Raw genomic sequence first — 24,142 nt, forward strand, 5'->3', positions numbered from 1 at the left:
AACCTGTTACACCTTCGATGTTATTTTAATTTATTAAGCGTTTGGATCCGCCTCGAAAGGCTATCTCGGCCCGAGACAATGTCTAAGGACAGGGTAGCATGCATTGAACTGAAATGGGTGGGTCTTAAATGCCTTCCTAAAAAGAAAATGTTTTTCACAGAGGTTAAGTTGTGTGGGCAGATTATTCCAAATATTGAGTTTTTGATGAGTTCCTAGCTATATCAATAGTTTTTGCAGTACGAGTTTTGCGGGCTGTCTTGTTGCGGTGGTAGACAGTTATGGCCTGGTTATAGGTTTTTTTATCAACAGGTAGATTAGTCTTATGCCATCTCCTTTCCAATATTTTACAAGAGGCTTTCTTGGTCCTTAGGTTGGGCATATACCAGGGGGCATGAGGTCTATGGGAACAATTTTTGTCATGGCTGTAAGGGGCAATTTTGTCAAAAGCGGAGTTCAGTGACATGTTAGATAGTGCTAGGTCTACATCAATGATGTCCTAGGGCAGGAGAGACACTTGTGCCTTGGCCCATGCCAGCCGGGTAACTTTTTGCCTTTGTCTAGATAGATTGTTATGGCATGTAGGGGGTTGGCTATCGGTCTGCTGGGCGGAGAGATGGAAAAAGATCAGAGAGTGATTAGACCAAAGTACGGGTTTAGTCTGGTTGATGCTAACTAGAAGGGTCATTGAAATAATTAAGTCAAGAGTGCAAAGTTTGCGGGACCCAAAACTTGTTGGTGTAGTCCCAAAGTTCCTAAGTCGGAGAATAGTTGGTTAGTGTCTTAGTTCATAAGATCATCACCATAGAAGTCTCCTGGTAAAAGAAACTGCTGGGAGGAAAGAGCATGAGGGGTTAGGAATGGCAAGAGACAATGTCAAAAACATTTTGGGGGTCCAGTTGGACGATAGACCAAGGCACCTTTCCAAGAGCGGTTGGGGGAGAGGTCCAATTTGAAAACCCTGGATTCCACCCAGTCTTCTGAAATGGAGTCAGTTATTGTTGCATTAATATGTTTAGCAAAGATAATGGCAATACTCCGCCAATCTTATTGACCCTGTCCAGTCTAAGCATTTTAAAATTGGCTGAAAGAGCGGTGGATATGGAAGTGGTAGAGGTGGGTGTTAGCTAGGTTTCAGTGAGGAATCTCATCTCGTAGGAGGAGAAAGAAAGACGGTCCCAGAGTTCCACCGTATGTTTTGGCAGGGATCTCATGTTGATAAGGAAGCAGTTTGCTGGGGGTAGGAATGTAATTGGGGCAATGTATAGGTGTACCCCAAGGCACTGCTGACCAATGAAGGTCCTTGCAGGGATTGGGGTTGGCGGGTCGAGTAACTTTTGGCTGGAAGAGAGACTTTTAAATGTAGATTTCAGACAGGCAATAGGCCAGTTAAGAGAGGAAAGGTAGAGGCACAGGTAGAGTGGTTGAGGGACTTCAACTGTTTAGAGGAATAAGTGACTGTGTGTAAGTAGGGTTACCCTGAAGTAAAATAAGCAGGAGTTCAGGCAATGGCCTAGCCCGGATGGGAGCAGACAGGCTTGCCTTTGGCGCACCTTCGGTGCACTGTTGGCGCGACCACTGCGCGCCAGCATCGGCAAAATATAACCGGCCATGGGTGACGTGAGGGAAGGTATACGTGGCACAAAAAGAAAGTGAAGATATACTACCTCCACACAAACGGCAGCAGTCGCAGTGGCCCAGGAAGTAAGTACAGTTAAAATATTTACTGAAGCAAATTAAAACCAGGATTAAAAGAAATGGCAGCAATAGTCACCAGATAGTCGCACTGTCCCTGAAGCCCAGGTCAAAGGCTGCGCGTCTGTGCCGGCATTGGTAAAATATAGTCGAGAGGGGAAGGGCTTGGCGTGCGAGGCACCAAAGGAAAGTGAACATATACTTCCTCCACACAAACGGCAGCAGCCGAAGTGGACCGGAAAGTAAATACAGTTAAAATATTTACTTAAGCAAATTAAAACTAGGATTAAAGCACACTAAAAAACAACTTGAAGCCTGGTCACCCAAATTCATGACATGGTGGTGAAGAATTGAAAAGCTAAAAATGATGATCACCCCCCCCCCCCCCCCCCCCCCCCCCCCAGTAAACTACCCAACAGGCATGCTACCAATCCTTCTAACAGACGAATTCCACAGAAAATAGATAAAATGTGCACCAAATTCCTATGGTGGGATAGAAAGGCAAGGATAAGCATGAAGAAACTTAGAAGGCTGAAGAATCAAGGAGTGGTGAATTTAGCCGACTTTAAAGTCTTTCAGCTGGCTTTTCTGGCTAAGCGAGGTACACAATGGATCGAGCAAATACCGGTATACACACAGATGTGGCTGCAGGTAGAAAAGGCCATACGGAATAATCTAAACCCACTAGCCCTACTCACTGCCAATGCACACCCACACGCAAGCAACACAATACTGAAAAACACCAAGATGGCACTCCTAAAATTAGACCAAAAAATGGAGGTCAGCAGTAACGGGTCCAAATCAGAATCTCTATGGGCAAACAGCAGCATAACGTACAAGGGGAAAAGCTTAAATTTTGATACTTGGATAGAGAAGGGCATCTCACACCACTCCCAACTAGAAACGGGTGCCTCACCGACGACGTTCGCAGAACTAAAAGCCTGCCACCACCTGGAAGAAATAGACCTATATAGATTCCTAAAGGTTAAAACAGCCATAACAGAATCCAAAATAGCAGGCACCCTCCCATCAATTTTCCAATACGTAACACACATAAACAAACTGGGGCACCAAGCTTCACTCTTATATAAAACCATTGGGCCACAAAAATCCAAAATCAACAACAGAACGAAAGAAAACTGGGACAGCCGTACACGACCCCCCTTAAGCGACCGAGAGTGGAACACTTTGTGGGCATCCACCAATCGCAGTAAGATCACTCCAGTGCTAGCACAAACTAAACTATGGCTACTCCACTAAACATTCTGGAGCCCAGACCGCTTACACAAACTGGGCCTCAGAGACAGCCCAACATGCTTGAACTGCAACACATGTAAGGGAGACCTAGAACACCTCATCTTTCTGTGCCCGATACTCAAGGGGTTCTGGGAGAAGGTGTTTGACTTCATAGACAAATCGTTCAAGTGTAAAATAATAAGAGACTTTGCTTCTCTCACCATGGCATTCATCCAAACTGATCTCCCCACAGAGGGGGGAAAGAGTTAACGGACCTACTACTAACCGTGGCAGTCAAGCTAGTGCTTACCAACTGGAAGGATACCTCTAAAACGTCATACAAAGGGTGGCTCAACTGGATCACCTACCTGAGAGGAGCAGACTGTCTGGCATTAATATACTCGCCCTGGAAAGTCTCCTCTAGGAGCCTGTGGGAAAGCTTGGACAAGAACCTGATCCCATATGAGCCACCATAGGATAATGGGCAGCAGAACGGGAGTATACCCCGAAGAACACAGGGATGGGGGATAAAATCTGCACAGATAAACGAAACTGTAATGTCTGGGCAAACAATGTACCAATAGACTGCGTGCAACCTTCATCATGATTGTTGGGTAATGTCGGATTTAATTCTGTCCTATCCTTCTCCTACACTTATTCATAGTTTCTTCTCCTCCTCTCTCTATCCTTATCCTACCACTAACGTACAACCAGCAAAGGGGAAACCGGCCGAGATGTTTGCCATTAACCACTACCTTGTATTCTCACAGGTGGGTAACCCACATAACAATCCCTGTCTGTATTGTATGTATACAAAATATCATATATAAATAATAATAAAAATAAAAAAAGCACACTTTATACAGTAACCTAGGGTTCGAGGCATGTGGGCTGCTGAATTCATATCTGTGCATAGATCGCCGCCTAGTGTTGGTTCCGGATGATTGCACATTGTTGTCCTGGAAGAGTCTTCGAAGTATCACGAGATAGGTGGCTCCTCCCCCGGACTACAGTGCGCATGGGCATCCTCCCCATCCTCAGATTGTTTTTTTCCGCCATTGGGTTCGGATGTACTTTCTTTACTCAAGTTCGGAAACTTTTCTAAAGGCCAGAAGGCCTTCGGGATCGTCGGTTTTGTTATTTCGATCGGTGCCGAGTACTTTGTTCCAGTTCTTTCCAAGCAGGACGTCGAAGAGAGCCGCGTGGCCTTTTCGACAGCAAAGGCCCGATCGTCGATGGAACGGAGCCCGTTCTAACGATGCCCCCTTTGCAATTCTAAGTACCCACACATCAATGTACACCCGGTGTGCAACAAGTGCTTGTCTCCGGAGCACAATGAGGCAAACTGTCTAGCTTGTGCTCAATTCAGGTCGAAGAAGACGCTTAGACTTCGACGCGCAGCGAAGCAGACGATGACGAAGCCAGCGCCCGACCCAGTGAATATCTTCGATGAAGAAGACGATGAGGTCGTCGAGACTGAGGATCCAGAACAGCAGTCGGATCCCGGTTTGGAGCATGACTCCCAACTATTATGAAGACGACGAAGAAAACGTCGAGGATGAAAACGTCGTCTAGGTAAGGGACGACGCATCAGCCATCGGAGTCGTCGATGACGACTCGTGCGATGAACCAGGCCCAACAGTGAGTACGGGGCCCGGAACAGACACTGAAAGACTTCCAAGGGCTCAGGTCGAGGCATCGCCAGAAGGCCTTAGCCAAGATCATGACGAACATTCTATAGCCTCGCGTCTCGGCCCGGCTAAGAATATATCACACGAGCCATCGGTCGAACATTACCAGTCAAAATCGAAACCGAAAGCTTTGGAGTCGAAACCGAAACTGCTGGAGACAGTCTTCGGATCGAAGAGTTCGAACCCATCGGATTCGACGAAGAAGAAAAGTGTCGACCCTCCGGGGTCACAAATAAGCGGTGCCGAACCGAAGATCGGTACGCTGAAGTCCATGACTAAAGTCAAGCGCGTCGAACCGACGAGGTCGACGTCGACTGACAGCGACACAAATAAGGGACTCTAGTCTCGGAAGGTTCTCGATCCGAAGCAACGAGTCGACAGGCCACACTTCGTCAAAGGCCTCGAGCCGAAGTCCAAAAGCGGCTCGAAGGAGCACGTTGAGTCGAGGCAGAAGAGCGCGCCTCCAACGCAACAGGCGCCTAAGTCGACGCAAAGCCAAAAACATATTGGCGAAAAGGCGAAGTCGGTCGGACCAATAACGACGCCGGCCCCGAAGAAGGTCAGTCTGTCTACAAAAACTACGCCACCGATAAAATTCGGACTGCCCCCGACTGCTCGGGCTAAGGCGTTTAATCCGAAAACAGGGATCGAAACGTCCAAGAAGGTGTCCATGGGAAAAAGGAGTCATTCTCTAGAAGAGGACATTGTGTACCAAGAGCCCTCCTATGATGAGCAGTCGAAGCTACATATCGACTCTGACTCTGGCAGAATTACTATTTATCAGAGTAAAATCAGGTCAGAAAATCCTCTTGAATCATATAAAATTCCACTCAAAAAGAAAAGGGATTCTTCGACATCACCTGTCCTTTTTGAAACTGTAAGGTACCATGACCAGGAGACTTCTGCATACTCACCCACACACACTAATGAGGATATGGGGTATGACTACAATGAACAATTTAATTACCCTGCGGACACGGATCAGGATGACCAGACTCAAGCCTGGACAGACCCTGTTGACCCGGGGGTGTCACAGACTATTCCGGACACTCCTTCTTATCCTGTCAAAACTTTGCCAACAGAGGATACAGCTGCGTTTAACGCATTAATAGAGAGGGCAGCACAAAATCATGATTTTGAAATGCATGCTGACCCAATTGAAGAGGACTTCCTATTTGACTCAGTCAAGACATTGCCAATGTTGAAAGGTGTCCTTAAACATGCAGGAGACATTTTCAAGGAAACCACAAGAGCAAGGGTTGTTAACCCCAGAATCGAAAGGAAATACAGACCGGCACCTGTGGACCCTACATATATTAAGGGACAGCTGCCATTGGACTCTTTGGGGGTATCAAATGCTCGTAAGCGTGCCAACTCACAAACCAATGGTGATGCTCCTCCTCCAAACAAGGAGTCTAAGATATTAGAAGCTTCTGGAAAAAGAGTAGCTGCTCAAGCAGCTAATATATGGAGAATTTCTAATACTCAAGCCCTATTAGCCAGATACGATAGGGTGCATTATGACACACTAGAGCAACTGCTACAACATTTGCCTGATGCCTACAAGGAGGGAGCAGAAACACTAATACAAGAGGGAAAACTCATATCTAACGCATCCATTAAATGTGCGCTAGACACAGCAGACACCGCAGCCTGGGCCATCAACACAAGTATCATGCTCAGGAGACATGCTTGGTTACGCATCTCTGGGTTCAAACCTGAGATTCAAACCACATTATTAAATCAGCCTGTGAACCCTGATTATTTATTTGGTCCTGATGTGGACACAATATTAGAAAAGATTAAAAAAGACACAGACAGCCAAGTCTATGGGTGCCTTGCAGTCACAACAATTCAGAGGAGGCTCCTTTTGTTGCTCCGGTAACAGAGGAGCTGCACGAGGCCAGGCATCCCAGCAGACTCAATACAATAAAGGAAACACGCAGACCACCTATAATAAAAAACAATAGAGGTGGATACCGTGGCAACAGCAACCAAGGCAGAGGACGAGGGAATAACAACACCAGATCCTCCGCCAATCTAAACAGTGATTCCTTGTCACTGCCCCCAGACCATGTAACACCGGTCGGGGGACGATTACAACAGTTCCTGCCAGTCTGGGAAAGCATTACAACAGACAGGTGGGTGAGACAACTTATTCAGTACGGCTATTGTCTAGAGCTAACCTCCACTCCACCCAACATACCCCCAAGACACCGTCCTATGTCCGCAGAGCACATACACTTATTGCAGCAAGAAGTCATCCGCATGCTGCAAAAAGGGGCCATAGAACTTGTACCTATACAGCAACAGGGTACAGGGGTATACTCGCTGTACTTCTTAATCCCCAAAAAGGACGGGTCTCTCAGGCCAATACTAGACCTCAGGCCCCTAAACCAATACATCTTGTCAGAACATTTTCACATGCTCACTTTACAGCCGGTTCTACCATTGCTCAGTCAGGGAGATTTCCTCGCAACACTAGACCTAAAAGACGCATATTTCCACATACCGATACATCCAGCACACAGGAAGTATCTCAGGTTTACCATACAGAATCAGCACTACCAGTTCAAGGTCCTGCCTTTCGGAGTAACAACAGCCCCCTGGGTGTTTACCAAGTGCCTAGCGACAGAAGCTGCGCACCTACGGAGAAACCATATTCACGTCTACACCTATCTGGACGACTGGTTTATCCAAGCAAAGTCAGCCCAGCAATGTGCCAGCCACATGTCCCGCACTATTCACCTCCTACACAACCTCTGATTCTCATTAAACTACCCAAAGTCTCATCTTCAACCCGCCCACGTACAACAGTACCTAGGAGCGACAATAGACACTCTGGCAGCAAAGGCACAGCCAAACTCCGCAAGAATCGACAGCATTCAATTACTGATTCAAAAATTCCGACCCCAACACTCGCTCCCAGCACGGGTGTTTATGCAGTTGATAGGCATGATGGCCTCCTGCATCTTCATAGTCCCTCATGCGAGACTACACATGCGTCCGCTTCAGGAGTGCTTAGCACGGCAGTGGAACCAGGCTCAAGGACAATTAAAAGACCTAGTGTTGGTGACCGGTCGCGCATACAACTCTCTGCATTGGTGGAACACACAAAACCTTTGCAGGGGACGACCTGTACAGAGCCTGTACCACAAATAGTGCTTACGACGGACGCGCCTCTCCTGGGATGTGGAGCGCATGCCCTACATTACACAGTGCAGGGTCTATGGACGACACAGCAAAAGAAGATGCACATCAACCTGCTGGAAATGATGGCAATCTTTATGGCAATGAAGACGTTCAAAGTACATTTGTGCAATAAAGTCGTGTTGATCCGGACGGACATGACTGCCATGTACTACATACAGAAGCAGGGAGGGACACACTCTCCACAGCTGTCCCATCTAGCGCAAAGCATGTGGAAGTGGGCCATTCAGAGAAACATATTCCTCATGGCGGAACACCTCCCAGGCAGGGACAACCAGATGGCGGATCTGCTCAGCAGACACTGCCAGCAGATGCACGAGTGGGAGATACATCCATCAGTGCTACAACCGTACTTCCAGCTGTGGGGTCACCCAGAGATAGACCTGTTCGCCACAAGGGAAAACGCAAAATGGCAAATCTTCGCTGCCAGGTTTCCACATCCGCAGTCTCAGGGCAATGCGATATGGATGAACTGGTCAGGCAGGTTTGCGTACGCTTTTCCCCCAGCCCCACTCATACCACTAGTGGCACGCAAACTGCGACAACACTCGATGACACTCATCCTAGTTGCTCCAACGTGGGCGAGGCAACCGTGGTACACCACGTTCCTAGACCTTTCCGTGGTGCCTCATCAAAGGCTGCGATTAACATCCAGTCTTTTAGCGCAGAGCCATGGAGACATTCAGCACCCAGATCCGCAACAGTTGAACCTTGTGATCTGGCTCCTGAAGTCATAGTTTGGTTACCTGAACTTGCCTCCTGACGGTATGAATATTATCAAGGAGGCAAGAAGACCTACAACCAGAGCATGCAATGCGGCAAAGTGGAAATGATTTGTCATCTATTGTAACAATAATGACATAAATCCGCTAGATGCATCAACTTAAAACATCATATGTTATCGGTTACATTTACACAGATGCAATCTAGCCTACAGTTCCATACGTATACATTTAGCTGCGGTGGCAGCTTATCTTCAGAACAGGCAGCACCTTTCACTCTTCAGAGTACCTGCTATTAAAGCTTTCATGAAGGGACTCAAGCAAGTGATTCCTCCAAGACACCCACCTTCACCTGTCTGGAACCTGAACGTAATTCTAACCAGACTGATGGGACCACCTTTTGAACCTCTACACTGATGTGAAATACAATTCCTAACGTGGAAAGTGGCTTTTTTAGTGGCGATTACATCACTTAGAAGAGTTAGTGAGCTGCAAGCCCTAACTATTCAGGAGCCATTCATCCAAATTCACGCAAATAGGGTAGTGCTACGTACAAACCCTAAATTTATGCCAAAGGTGGTATCCCAGTTTCACATCAATCAAACTATAGAACTGCCAGCGTTCTTCCAAATCCAGATTCAGTGGCAGTAAGAGCTCTACACTCACTAGACGTTAAGAGAGCTCTCCTGTACTATATAGACAGGACAAGAAATTTCAGGAAAACTAAGCAACTGTTTGTTGCCTTTTCACCACAGCACAAAGGCAACCCCATTTCCAAATCAGGTATAGCCAGATGGATTGTTAAGTGCATACAGATTTGTTATCAGAAAGCTAAACACACATTAACAGTTCCCCCAAGAGCGCATTCAACACGCAAGTTAGAGGCATCCATGGCTTTCCTAGGGAACATTCCTCTAGAAGAAATATGTAGAGCAGCCACATGGACTACCATACATACATTTACCAAACACTACTGTGTAGATGTACACTCCAAACAGCAAGCATCTGTAGGACAGGCTGTACTCAAGACTCTTTTTCAGGCTGCTGCAGCTGGCACGGGCAACCACCGCTAAGGGGGAAACTGCTATACATTCTATGCACAGATATGAATTCAGCAGCCCACATGCCTCGAACGGAATATGCTACTTACCAGTATGCATCTGTTCTTGGCATGTAGGGCTGCTGACATTCATATCGCCCGCCCTCCTCCCCGGTGCCTGTCGCAGCTGTAGCACTCAGAATTAATCTCTAGCATGGACATCACTTACTGTATCATACTCCATCCCTGCCACAATGGCGAAAAAATCTGCGGATGGATAGGATGCCCATGCCCACTGTAGTCCGGGGGAGGAGCCACCTATCTCGTGATACTTCGAAGACTCTTCCAGGACAACAATGTGCAATCATCCGGACCCAACACTAGGCGGCGATCTATGCACAGATATGAATGTCAGCAGCCCTACATGCCAAGAACAGATGCATACTGGTAAGTAGCATATTCCATCTGCTTACCAGAACCTTCTGGTGTCACCATAACTGCCCTGTATTACAACCTGATTTTGGTTCTTACACTCTTCATTGACATTTTTGCGAGTCATTATAGGTAGGCTTTTAATTTAGAGGTTTAAACCACCTTAAATACTTATACCCTTAATACAAGGGAAAGATTCTGTGTCATTCAGCATAGTCTTTAAAATGGTGTTAATATCTATTTGTTTGTGGCATGTGTAGCTGTAGATACACATGCTCTGAATACTTTCCTGCCACCTAATGTTGGCTTGAACGTGAAACTTGTTTTTCTTTTAAACCTTTCTAGTCATGAGGTATAATGACTCCTATGGTTAGTCGTGCCCATGGGCATCGGGTCCATTGTTGAATTGTTTTTTTTCTGCTGCCTGGTTCGGATGTTTATTGCTGAAGCATGGAGTCCACGGCATGTGCTCCTCTTCATCTGGGCTTTTCAGTTTTTTCACTCCTATTTACCAGACACAATCAATTTTTTTTCTCCAGTTGTTTGTCTCTATTGTGGTTCTGTCTGTTCTCTGTTTCACCTCTTTTGCGACCTTTTAGTTTACAATCATCTTCGAGAATGCGCAGACTGTGATGAAAAGGATTCCCTTTCAGTACTGTTCACAGTGTCACTCCAAGTACCCGCAGACCACTGGTCTAAAACCTCTGTTTGTCACCAGAGCACACTGAGACCCCTGGCCCCACCTGCCCTGCCTTCTTGTCCAAAAGACCCTCTGGTACTATTCCAATCTTCAACTTGCTGGCACAGTGACAGTGTCTTTGGAGAGAACATCGACGGGGGAATCAACGTCACCCCTTCTTCCGCCCAGCCAGCTTCTTTCAGCCTGGAACTGGGTTCTCGTTTGGGCTGCAAGACCGAAGACCAGTAGATCCGATGGACCAGCATCATAAGACGTGAACCGTGGGTATGGTTCCACATTGATGCCCACAGGTCAAACACCACCCTGCCAAGATTCTGGCATCAAGCCCACCACCCAGCCAACAGCCTTCCTAGCTGCTTCTGTTCCTCTGCCATGGCTGGCACCTTCATAAGGCTTCATAGCCGACTCTGCCTCCATTCCAGGTCCTGAAACCGCCACTAAAGACCCCGCCTTATTCAATCACCATCAACCACTAATCACGGACTACCACCGATGACTAACCCTTATTTCATGGAACATTGCAGGGCTAAGCAAAAGCGCCCAGAACAAGGAAACACGGGACTACCTTGCAAAAGGGGACGCTCTATGCTTCAAAGAAACTTGGGCAATGACCACACTGCTGTAGCTGGCTTTCATGAACTTCGGATCGCTGCCACGAAAAAGAACATCTTTGGACGGTCACCATAAGTTCTGTTGGTTTGCCCACAAATACGCAACCACAGACCTAAGAGTAAACTCTTCAGACCTGCAAGCCATGACAATTGATGGGTTTAAGGCGAGTCATCTGCCGTTTCTCCTGCTGTTTATAAACCGTTATATAAATCGGGCACAGACACAAGTCTGCATGGAATTCTTCATCACCACACTGTAAGATTGCCGGCGATTTCAATGCGAGGGGCTTGGAAAGGGCTCTAGGCATGTTAAGCAATGGTCACAAGGCTGGCCCTTTGCTCTCTCTTCTTAAAAATGTCAAACTTCACTCGACTCACCACACAAATCATCCTCCCCCTCGCAGTGCCCTAAACTGACCTTTAGGAACATATTGACAATTGACTATATTCTAACTAACGAGAAGTTTGCTAACAAGTTGAGAGACTTCACGGTTGACGATAGAGGGGGAAGCGACTATAGGCCTCAGTGTGCAACTGTTCACCTGGGAATGGAATCTGTCGACCTTCAGAAACTAATTGGTGAACCCATGCTGCAGAGTCCTTAAAAGAATAAAATGGACAACCAATCTCGGGACCAAATTCTAGGAGTGGACAACGTTGGAAGCTCGTCCGATGATAGATGCCCACTCGAGGGTGACAGCATACTGGGAAGCCCTGTTGGTGGATTTATGGCAGAAATTGGGGTAAATCCAATGTAAATAAATTAGTTCAAGCATGGAATTATCTCCCCATGAGCCAGAGTTCGCAAATGCGCCCTTAAGAAGGCACTCTCGGTAAAGAATAAAAGAGGAACTTCGCCAGATGTCTCCATAGCCACACTATGGACAGCAACCAGGAAGAAAGTAGGCGACTATAAGAGAAAAGTCACTGAACAGAAGTGGCTCACCGTATTCGCCTTGATAAAGGAAAAGCACACCACCAAATAATGGAGATACATCCGTTGCTTGAACTCCCAGTGCCGGAGAAAGGAGTATAGTATTGCAAGCAAATATTAAGAAGCGTATGTAAAAGGACTATACTCGCCAGCTGCAGAGTACTTCACCTCAAAGAAGACCCTGGAAGCAGGCCATAACATGAAACGCCACTCTAAGAGCATACTGGCAGCTGGGCCGGAGACCATCGACGGCACCGGTTTCTCGGAAGGAGAAATAACGAGGATGATCAGGATAATGAGAAACAACGGGTCCCAGGACCCAGCGGTATTCGCGCCCCAGCATTCAAATTAGCTCAAGAATTGTTTCTCAATTCTGACCCCATTATACAAACACTCTTACTCAACTGCAACAATCCTGGAATTTTTTTTCCCATCCATAAAAAAAGGCGATCATTCTAATCCTGCCAATTATAGGCTAGTTGCCCTGCTTGACGTAGAAGCCAAGGCCTATGCAAGATTATTACTGAAAGAGTTGGAGGACTGGGCAAACAAAAATGGAATTCTCCCATTCCATCAGACTGGGTTCAGGGCAAACAGCTCAACAATGGACAACATTATGGCCCTGGCCTCCCTCTCTAAACAAGTGGTCAAAGACATGCATTTACCGCTGTTCTGCTGCTTCATAGGCTACAGCACAGCCTTTGATAAAGTTGATAGAGACGGAGTTTGTAGCTCTTCATGAGGAGGCTTGGGTCCAGGTCAGAATAAGCCCCACAGCCTTATCGAAACTAACAGATGGAAGCAGGGCTGCTTCCTGGCCTCATTATTATTCAAACTGCAGACTTGCGGAATGCCCTGAATGAAGCTAGTCTAGTGCTTCTGAGACTGGGCAAGGCCTGCAATCCTACAGTACTCTGATGATATGGTAGTTATGGTCCACACCAGGTTGTGCCTCCGAAGTGCCTTAAGGGAACTGCCTGATGGTTAACAGAGCAAAAATATTTGGTAACCATTCCCACAAAAAGCAAACTACTTGGAAACTGGGCGACCATCAAATAGGAACAGCAGCAGCCTATAATTACCTTGGGGTTTGGCTATCTGAGAGGGCCTCTCCGGCAACACACTCAAAAACGGTCTCCCCTTGGCACATCAAGTTTGGTCAAGCATTAGAGACACTGAAAATTGAAGCAGAAAGCTTATCCCTACCTGACAATCCGCTAATTGCCTGATCAAACGCTGTGAAGCAGCAAATCCCGTCCATCTCATATGAAAAGGATTGAGCCTTCTTCGTTACAACATCAACACAAGAGCACTGGACGAGTCCTATTCTCCGGTGAAATCCCAACAAGACCTACGGGAAGCACTATCAGCCTAGGCTTGCAGAAGAATTCTTTTCATGAGGCTCATTGCCCTGAAAATCTCGCACTTTAATTCAACATGTGTGCGAGAAGACGGAGCAGTCTTGTTGGCTATGCACCTATCAAAAGGAATCCTGGCTTCATCTATTATGCTGCTGCCTTAAATTGGCTAGCGAACGACAACGATTGCTTTGCCCCAATTTTAGGGCCCATGGCACTAGGTCCTGCAAGGAGACATCAGACTGGTGTTTCTCGAAAACAAAAACCTACATCCTGGTAAGAGTGGGGAAGTTCACACATTCAGTCAGACAGGCACTAATGGCCCTGCCACGGCTTATAAACTGATACAAAAGAAGAGCTGAGCCCTCTCGTAGCCCGTCTGTGGGAAAATACACGGATTCCGTGAAGGAAAAGCATCCGCCATGAGCGGCAACCTGACATACAGTGGCGTAAAGTGCACATCTCCTTATCTGCACCTGCAGTTTTCATAAGAGTCAGCTTTGCTAGAATTACAACTACTCAGCACGAGGCAGTAGCACCTTACTCCCGAACATCAAAAGCCTAATATATCACTGCCAGACCAAAAAACCACGAACCACAGCAGAGAACCCATAAATCCGCTAGGCGTTCATAAATGCACCACATTACAGAACTGTTGTGCCCAATCACTCGCTCTCAGAATTTCACAGACTGTTTAATGGACTGCAAGGAATTGGCAATCGCCTCCTCAAATGGCAATGAAGAGACGTACAGTCATTCTATTTTTTTAACAAAGGTTTTATTGAAATGCTTGTGTAACATGAAATAAACCTCTCGCTCATCGGCAGCTAGGGATTTCCAAACAAAAAGGTCAACAGCTTGGAGTATGGGACCAAGCAGACAAAGGGCTCGAGGAAGCGGGGAGGCAAGAAAAGTGGGCACAGATTTTAGTTGGTTTTACTGTAAAGATTTTAAATAATCGACAGTCCATAAATGTACTTAATTACATAATTGAGCAATACCTGAGGAGTGAAGGAAAAAAGTTTGGGAAATATCACTCCAAGGCTGTCGAGTCTATCACCTCTTCTGGAGGGTTAGTAGACTTAATGTCTCACATTCCAAAGTGCTGTAATTCTTCTCACTGAACCATTAAATAATTGTTAGTGTTTTCTAGCCCTAATCCTTGTTCTTTCGACGGACACAGCCTTTTGCTCTAAACATCTAGGTTATGCAAAGTATATCTGTAAATTAAAAGCTCTTTAACATTGTTTTGCCTTATGGTCATTAGGTATGGAGTACTGCCAGGCAGCGATAAAGCAACTTAGGCCATCAGTCACAAGAAACAGTCTCATAAATATCAGAAACATTTACAAAGCATGGAATTTCAATTTTTTATACTTTGTTTAAGCTCATTTAGTCTGAAAAAAGGCAGCTTTCATCTTTCAAAGATTTGTTTGCCCTTACATTAAGCAGATGCAGCTTGCACAGTTGAGATAAGATAATTAAGAACTAGGTCCCAGACCTAATACTAAGACCTTTCTCTTGATTTATTGAGAGTTTCAAAGGAGCATGTTTAGCACCTTCTTTGATTAAACAAATTGCTTTAAGGATGTACAAGTTCATGTCTTCTGCACAGCTCTCAATATTCATACAAGGATACTAACCAGTTTAGTGCTTCATTACAGTTGGAAAGTGCTTACCCACCTTGTAGCTCCCACTGCCCCAGTGGTCATACAAAGAAGTGAGAAATAAAGTCTTGCAGAAGTTCACCGCAAATGCACTCGCCCTCCAACCTCAAACTCTTCCCACAAACTTGGGAGGAAAAGGCAGAGACAGAGAGAGGGAGACAGAAAGGGGGAGGGAGAGCGAGGAAGGGAAAGGGAGGCAGACAGAGGGAGAGCGAGGGAGGGAAAGGATGGGAGAGGGAAAAGGAGGGAGGGAGGGAAAGGAGACAGAGGGAGACCAGGAGGGAGGGAGGGTGGGAGACAGAGAGATAGGGAGTGAGACAGTCAGTGAGTGAGACAGAGGGAGTCAGGGAGAGAAAGAGACAGAGAAACAGGGAGACAGGAAGGGGGAGGGAGGGAGACAGAGGGTGACAGACCGAGGAAGGGAGGCGGGAGGAGGGAGACACAGGGTGACATACAGAGGAGGGAGGAGGGTGACAGACAGACAGAGGGAGGAGGGTGACAGAGGGAGGGAGAAGGGTGACAGACAGAGAGAGAGCGAGGGAGGGAGACAGGGGGAAAGGGCGAGCAAGGGAGGGAAAGGGAGGGAAAACGAGGGAGGTAAAGGGAGAGCAAGGGAGGGAGGGAAAGGGAGGCAGACAGAGGGAGAGCGAGGGAGTTAGTGGGAGGGAGAAAGAGAGGGAGGGAAAGGGAGAGCAAGGGAGTGGGAGCGAGGGAGGGAAAGGGGGGCAGACAGGGAGAGCGAGGGAGGGAGACAGAGAGGGAGAGCGGGAAAGGGAGGCAGACAGAGGGAAAGCGAGGGAGGGAGAGGGAGGGAAAGGGAGCAAGAGAGGGGGAGGGAGAGCAAGAGAGGGGGAGGGAAAGGTAGGCAGACAGGGAGAGGGAGGGAGGGAAAGGGAGGTAGACAGAGGAGAGCGAGGGAAGTAGAGGGAGGAAGACGGGGAAAGGGAGGGGGGAGGGAGAGCAAGGGAGGGAAAGTGAGGCAGACTGAGGGAGAGAGAGGGCGGCGGAGTGAGAGAGAGGGCGGCGGAGTGAGAGAGAGGGCGGCGGAGTGAGAGAGAGGGCGGCGGAGTGAGAGAGAGGGCGGCGGAGTGAGAGAGAGGGCGGCGGAGTGAGAGAGAGGGCGGCGGAGTGAGAGAGAGGGCGGCGGAGTGAGAGAGAGGGCGGCGGAGTGAGAGAGAGAGGGCGGCGGAGTGAGAGAGAGAGGGCGGCGGAGTGAGAGAGAGGGCGGCGGAGTGAGAGAGAGAGGGCGGCGGAGTGAGAGAGAGAGGGCGGCGGAGTGAGAGAGAGAGGGCGGCGGAGTGAGAGAGAGAGGGCGGCGGAGTGAGAGAGAGGGCGGGCGGCGGAGTGAGAGAGAGGGCGGGCGGCGGAGTGAGAGAGAGGGCGGGCGGCGGAGTGAGAGAGAGGGCGGGCGGCGGAGTGAGAGAGAGGGCGGCGGAGTGAGAGAGAGGGCGGGCGGCGGAGTGAGAGAGAGGGCGGCGGAGTGAGAGAGAGGGCGGGCGGCGGAGTGAGTGAGTGAGAGAGAGAGAGAGAGAGGGCGGGCGGCGGAGTGAGTGAGTGAGTGAGAGAGGGCGGGCGGCTGAGTGAGTGAGTGAGAGAGAGAGAGGGCGGGCGGCGGAGTGAGAGAGAGAGAGAGGGCGGGCGGCGGAGTGAGAGAGAGGGCGGCGTGAGAGAGAGGGCGGCGTGAGAGAGGGCGGCGTGAGAGAGAGGGCGGCGTGAGAGAGAGGGCGGCGTGAGAGAGAGGGCGGCGTGAGAGAGAGGGCGGCGTGAGAGAGAGAGGGCGGCGGCGTGAGAGAGAGAGGGCGGCGGCGTGAGAGAGAGAGGGCGGCGGCGTGAGAGAGAGAGGGCGGCGGCGTGAGAGAGAGAGGGCGGCGTGAGAGAGAGAGAGAGAGGGCGGTGTGAGAGAGAGAGAGAGAGGGCGGCGGAGTGAGAGAGAGAGAGAGAGGGCGGCGGAGTGAGAGAGAGAGAGAGAGGGCGGCGGAGTGAGAGAGAGAGAGGGCGGCGGAGTGAGAGAGAGAGAGAGAGGGCGGCGGAGTGAGAGAGAGAGAGGCGGAGTGAGAGAGAGAGAGAGGCGGAGTGAGAGAGAGGGCGGCGGAGTGAGAGAGAGGGCGGCGGAGTGAGAGAGAGGGCGGCGGAGTGAGAGAGAGGGCGGCGGAGTGAGAGAGAGGGCGGCGGAGTGAGAGAGAGGGCGGCGGAGTGAGAGAGAGGGCGGCGGAGTGAGATAGAGGGCGGCGGAGTGAGAGAGAGGGCGGCGTGAGAGAGAGGGCGGCGTGAGAGAGAGGGCGGCGTGAGAGAGAGGGCGGCGTGAGAGAGAGGGCGGCGTGAGAGAGAGAGGGCGGCGGCGTGAGAGAGAGAGGGCGGCGGTGTGAGAGAGAGAGGGCGGCGGCGTGAGAGAGAGAGGGCGGCGGCGTGAGAGAGAGAGGGCGGCGGCGTGAGAGAGAGAGGGCGGCGGCGTGAGAGAGAGAGGGCGGCGGCGTGAGAGGGCGGCGGCGTGAGAGAGAGAGGGCGGCGTGAGAGAGAGAGAGGGCGGCGGAGTGAGAGAGAGAGAGAGAGAGGGCGGCGGAGTGAGAGAGAGAGAGAGAGAGAGAGAGAGAGAGGGCGGCGGAGTGAGAGAGAGAGAGAGAGAGAGAGAGAGGGCGGCGGCGTGAGAGAGAGAGAGAGAGAGAGGGCGGCGGAGTGAGAGAGAGAGGGCGGCGGAGTGAGAGAGAGAGGGCGGCGGAGTGAGAGAGAGGGCGGCGGAGTGAGAGAGAGAGGGCGGCGGAGTGAGAGAGAGAGGGCGGCGGAGTGAGAGAGAGAGGGCGGCGGAGTGAGAGAGAGAGGGCGGCGGCGTGAGAGAGAGGGCGGCGTGAGAGAGAGGGCGGCGTGAGAGAGAGGGCGGCGGCGTGAGAGAGAGAGGGCGGCGGCGTGAGAGAGAGAGGGCGGCGGCGTGAGAGAGAGAGAGAGAGGGCGGCGTGAGAGAGAGAGAGAGAGAGGGCGGCGTGAGAGAGAGAGAGAGAGGGCGGCGTGAGAGAGAGAGAGGGCGGCGTGAGAGAGAGAGAGAGAGAGGGCGGCGGAGTGAGAGAGAGAGAGAGAGGGCGGCGGAGTGAGAGAGAGAGGGCGGCGGAGTGAGAGAGAGAGAGAGGCGGAGTGAGAGAGAGGGCGGCGGAGTGAGAGAGAGGGCGGCGGAGTGAGAGAGAGGGCGGCGGAGTGAGAGAGAGGGCGGCGGAGTGAGAGAGAGGGCGGCGGAGTGAGAGAGGGCGGCGGAGTGAGAGAGGGCGGCGTGAGAGAGAGGGCGGCGTGAGAGAGAGGGCGGCGTGAGAGAGAGGGCGGCGTGAGAGAGAGGGCGGCGTGAGAGAGAGAGGGCGGCGGCGTGAGAGAGAGAGGGCGGCGGCGTGAGAGAGAGAGGGCGGCGGCGTGAGAGAGAGAGGGCGGCGGCGTGAGAGAGAGAGGGCGGCGGCGTGAGAGAGAGAGGGCGGCGGCGTGAGAGAGAGAGGGCGGCGGCGTGAGAGAGAGAGGGCGGCGGCGTGAGAGAGAGAGGGCGGCGGCGTGAGAGAGAGAGGGCGGCGGCGTGAGAATGAGGGCGGCGTGAGAGAGAGAGAGGGCGGCGTGAGAGAGAGAGAGGGCGGCGGAGTGAGAGAGAGAGAGAGAGAGGGCGGCGGAGTGAGAGAGAGAGAGAGAGAGGGCGGCGGAGTGAGAGAGAGAGAGAGAGAGAGAGGGCGGCGGCGTGAGAGAGAGAGAGAGAGAGGGCGGCGGAGTGAGAGAGAGAGGGCGGCGGAAAGAGCGGCAGAGCGGTGAGGGAAGAGGGAGAGGGAAGGGGGAGAGGGAGAGGGAAGGGGGAGGGAAGGGGGAGAGGGAGAGGGAAGGAGGGAGAGGGAGAAGGAAAGGGAGTCAGGGAGAGTGAAAGGGAAAAGGAAAGGGAGTCAGGGAGAGTGAAAGGGAGAAGGAAAGGGAGTCGGGGAGAGTGAAAGGGAGAAGGAAAGGGAGTCAGGGAGAGTGAAAGGGAGAAGGAAAGGGAGTCAGGGAGAGTGAAAGGGAGAAGGAAAGGGAGTCAGGGAGAGTGAAAGGGAGAAGGAAAGGGAGTCGGGGAGAGTGAAAGGGAGAAGGAAAGGGAGTCAGGGAGAGTGAAAGGGAAGGAGGGAGAAGGAAAGGGAGTCAGGGAGAGTGAAAGGGAAAAGGAAAGGGAGTCGGGGAGAGTGAAAGGGAGAAGGAAAGGGAGTCGGGGAGAGTGAAAGGGAGAAGGAAAGGGAGTCGGGGAGAGTGAAAGGGAGAAGGAAAGGGAGTCGGGGAGAGTGAAAGACAGAGGGAAAGGGAGTCGGGGAGAGTGAAAGACAGAAGGAAAGGGAGTCGGGGAGAGTGAAAGGGAGAAGGAAAGGGAGTCGGGGAGAGTGAAAGGGAGAAGGAAAGGGAGTCGGGGAGAGTGAAAGGGAGAAGGAAAGGGAGTCGGGGAGAGTGAAAGGGAGAAGGAAAGGGAGTCGGGGAGAGTGAAAGGGAGAAGAGGAAGTGAGACAGGGGGAGACATAGGGAGAGAGAGAGGTGTATGCTGGGTCTGGTGGCTCAGTGTACGAAGGCGACCACTTTAGGGATCTGTGTTCAACCTCATGGTCACAGGTTGTTTTTGTTGCTCTAGCCCCGCCCCCTCCGACCACGCCCCCACCGGTGCGGCCCTCGGACACAAACCATACTGTAAATTTGACCCCCTGAGAGTTTGTGAATACCACCCATGCGCTAGGGGATCACCTGTGTCCTCAAAGTGGAACAATGCTAATTTTAAATTGAAGTAGAATTCGTAGATGACTATCTTGTAAGATAATATTATTTCCTTCAAGGAATTTTCTTTAGGATTGCCATAAACCTGAAGGAAGCAAACCTGGGCCATAATCTTTTTTAAAAATCGGATTGGTTTATCCTATCCATTTTTTGTCTTCTTGCATATAAACTGGTTTATAAATGCCTGTTGTATGTTGTTTATTGGGACAGTCCCTGTTACTTTCGAATACTTTGCTTACTGAATAACGAGAAAGTGTAACAAGGAGACTGTAGAGGTTGTTTTGTGCTGATACACCTTGCGAGTATAGGCAAAACCACATTTCTTTCATATTTTTCCCCCATCTGTATTTTACTCTGTTGGTTTTATTTCAGATATTTGCCACCAGATCCTGGATTTGTACTCTCAAGGAAAACAGCAGATGCCACACCATTCTCATCATACACCCCCACTTCTTCAGACTCAGCAGGTTCCTCCCATTCAATCTCAGCAGTCAGCTCAAGTTTCGGAGCCACAGCAACCTCAGCAAAAGGAGTCACAGCAATCTTCACAGCAACAGCAGCAAGTTCCATTGCAAGCCCAGACATCAAAAAAACCTTCTCCTCAATCCAGTCCTCCCCAGTCCACAAAGCGACCAGTGGTGCGTCGATCTTGATTACTTCATACTGTATCATTGTAACCATCACTTTATAGATTATTAATTTGAGTTTGTAAGTTGCTCCTACTCATTCTTTCAAGACAAATTGGGGACGAGCACTATTCACATTTATTGTAAAGTATAACTATCAAGCTTCTTTCTTCTCCTCTACCCTTCCTGTCACCTCTATGATTTCTGCATGTCTATTTGTATCCTGTTTCCCTAAAACAGCGCACTGACTTGTATCAGATGGCAGATTGTAAAAAGACAAGAAGGGGTGTGGATTATAATGCACTCACTGAAAAGAGAAAATTACATAAATTTGTTCGCTATCATAAACCTCATCTATTCTCCTCAACCTTTTTGTATTGCATATTCTCTTTAGGGAGCAGGTAGTTATTTTGCACAGCAGAGAAAACGTTTAGGATGCCTCACTCTGACATGGTCTCCCAACTATCAACGATCAGTTTAGCTTATATCCGTAATTGCTTACCATTGGTTAGCAGCTTTGTCACTCAAATTTGGTAGCATCACTGTTTTTTTTGTCTGCTTAACCCTCCCATGCAGCATGGTCCAAGTACATATGTCCATCCTCATCTGTTCTTCTGAGGGTTACTTTTTTTATTTTGAACCATCCTTGCGATTGCATGTCTCTCAACCCTGCTGTGTTTTTTATTTTTGTTCGAACCTCTCTACAGTGGCTATCAAGGGAGCAGGGTTCATGGGGTTTAGGGCAATACAATTGTAAGTTTTTGCCTTGTTTCCGCACTCTTCTCTCCTACTGTTTTGAAAGACCTGTTCCAGCTGGGCATGGGTTCTAATCCCCCGCCCATTACGGAGCAATATTGGTTCTTTATCTCCCAGCCTCCTGGTCATTTGCCTTTGCAATTTTGCATGTTAGTGCTGAAAAGGTAGGTGGTTGCGTCAAAAGAGTTTACACCTCAGTGAAGTGCAAGCAGTGTGGCCCAGTGGGGGGATCTACTGCCTTCATAATTAAGTAACCAGGTGGGAATCCTGGCCTCATCTCAATATTTCATGATGAGAGATACAGCGCTCGACACAACTTGGTAAATAGCTGAGCAGATGTTTAAAATGTAATGTTTGGCGCTCGCATGATAACAGTGCTGTTGTGTTGCGAAGCACTGAAATGCCCCCCTTCAGAGTGCACGCTATATGGAACTGCAGATTACATCCATAAGCATCCCATATGCCTTTCTTTCTTAAAGCGCAGGGTTATTTTGGACCGAGCTCCAGTTACAGTATTGAGTTGAACAAGAAAAGTTTATATTCAGCACTCGCCCCTAGCAATGGGTCCCAAGCATCTTATCTATTTGCTAATCAACATGAAACATCGGTGCAAAGCCTCACAGGGGAGAGGATGTAGCATTTCAAATAGTCTTTTTTAGGGCTCGCGCAGTGAGAGCCCTTTTGTAGGGGGTTTAAAACTGTACCTAGTAATTGCACATGCTCGTGCGTGTGCTTTTTCTTTTTTTGTGGCGGAATTGGCTTTTGATTGCTTATATTCAGAAACAGAGCACGCAATAGGCCAAATGCGGGCGTGTTTCTCTGCCCATGGCCTATTGGTGCCTGTTACCTGCAGAGCGGAACATGTGGTTTGCATTATCGTACACAGACGCGTGCACGATAATGCAAAACACATGGCTCGCTGTGGCGCGCACGGCGCACCACTCGCGGGCTTCTTAGTTTTTGGATCCATTTCAAAGGGAAGCAACTAAAGGAAAAAAACGCTGACGTCTTGTTTTTTTTTTTTTAAATGTTTTTATTGCAGATTCATAAACAAACAATGAATTTTTTCGACCTTCACATCTCTGACCATCGTAAGTCACCGATCAACAATGAAACTGCACACAGCCATTTAGCCCACATCCCGGGGGCCGGGTTCGCGTTAGCTACAAATCTGTCAGAGATATCAAAGAAAAGATCGCGCAGAGGCATCTGGTCAACAATACAATTTGGTATCTGCTTCCCCCCCCCCATACAGGCAACTGAATACAGAGTCCCATAGATATCGAATAATACCGCTGACTTATTGTTCTATGAGTAGTTGTGTCTTAACTGCAGAAGGGGTGCATTCTGTAGAACTTAAGAGAGGAAAGGATGGCTGGTACTTCCATTACCAGACGCTTTTCACCACTCCAGAGCAATTCTGGAAAATTCTGGAAATTACTGTAAGTGTAAGCGTAAATATACTGTTAGTAACTATAGAAATATGTTTGTTAGTAATCCGCCAAATAAAGTTTTACATTGCGTAGTTGAGCGCTTAGACGCCTCGTCAATGGTAATACGCGCTATATAAAGGCAATTACAATCTCCTTTCTGGTTAATTTCAAAACTGCCCTTGTCCGTTTGGTACCCTTTTGCTGCCTTTGGAGCTAGTTGATAATGGTCTGCGGAAACAGTTATGCTCCCGGAGTGTACAGACTTCTTTCAAATTGACATGGGGGGTGAACTGTGATAATAGGCACTTAAATTTTGATCAATCCCTAGTTCCGACCCCTCTATAAAGTAGCTCTGATTTTCTGGATAGTGACATAAGATGCTTTTTATATAGTTACTGTAAATGGGGAATTCTCAACGATTGCCTTGAAAATCGGGCCTGCATTCGAACCCCTGGACCTAGCTGGACACCACTGCAGTGTGGACGTAGAGTGCGTCTGTTTCTTTTCTCTAGACCGGGTTCAGTGTGCCCTCTGGTTAACCATGTCCATAGAGATTTCTCTCGTAGACTCCAATCTACACCCAGCCCACATGCCAGCGTGTGTGCTGGACCAGGATGGTGCTGGAGAATAAAAAGATGCCTATTTCAGCTTCTTGTTTGGTTGAAAAGCTACATTTCTGCAGCCAGAAGTCTGGGAAAGCGGAACCGAACAAATGAAGCCTGTTAGCCTCTTTGTGTCGTTCGGCCATTCTGGGCCTCCTTGTTTGCGAGTTGCCTTGTCCTTGCTTGACCCCTTGGAGTTTGCCCTCTTCCTCTAAGCGCTGCACAGACAGGCCACTGTCACATTTCTTTTGAAAACGAGTTATCATCAATTGGTTCCCTGATTACATTTTCAATAGAATGGTCTTTTATTTTCCCTTTACTTAAGCAGCTGTTTACGCCTGCAAAGTCGCTTGACAACTTTATATGGTTGAGCCAGATGGTCTGTATTTGTGTAGCACAATAAAACTCTAGAATGTACAGTTGCAGGACACCCCATAACCACTGATGAGTTAGCCCATAAATCGTATACTGGGCGAATCGCTCAATTTCTTTTGCCTAGCACATTGTAAACATGTGAAATGCATTGCATGGTATTGTTCCGCGGATATGTATGTATGTATGTATGTATGTATGTACATGAGCGGAAGAGTCTTTTTTTGCTGTGATTCTATGTGGGAAGTGTGTCCATGTTGTGCTTCACGACCATCGAGGTGCGTGTAAGGTCACACACGATCGTGTGTCGTCTCCTAA

At 49.2% G+C, this 24,142-nt stretch overlaps 1 protein-coding gene across 2 annotated transcripts in view; it reads left to right on the forward strand.

Moving 5' to 3' along the window:
- The window catches only part of CCNK (cyclin K), a 482,638-nt gene that overhangs the window by 146,701 nt on the left and 311,795 nt on the right, over nucleotides 1-24,142 (forward strand). For both annotated transcript variants that reach the window (XM_086937756.1, XM_086937757.1), the window contains exon 9: nucleotides 20,408-20,673. In XM_086937756.1, the coding sequence (XP_086793882.1) occupies nucleotides 20,408-20,673 (266 nt within the window). The remainder of the gene's footprint in view (nucleotides 1-20,407; nucleotides 20,674-24,142) is intronic.

Source organism: Lissotriton vulgaris, chromosome 9 (genome assembly GCF_964263255.1).
Source record: "Lissotriton vulgaris chromosome 9, aLisVul1.2, whole genome shotgun sequence".
NCBI lineage: Eukaryota > Metazoa > Chordata > Amphibia > Caudata > Salamandridae > Lissotriton > Lissotriton vulgaris.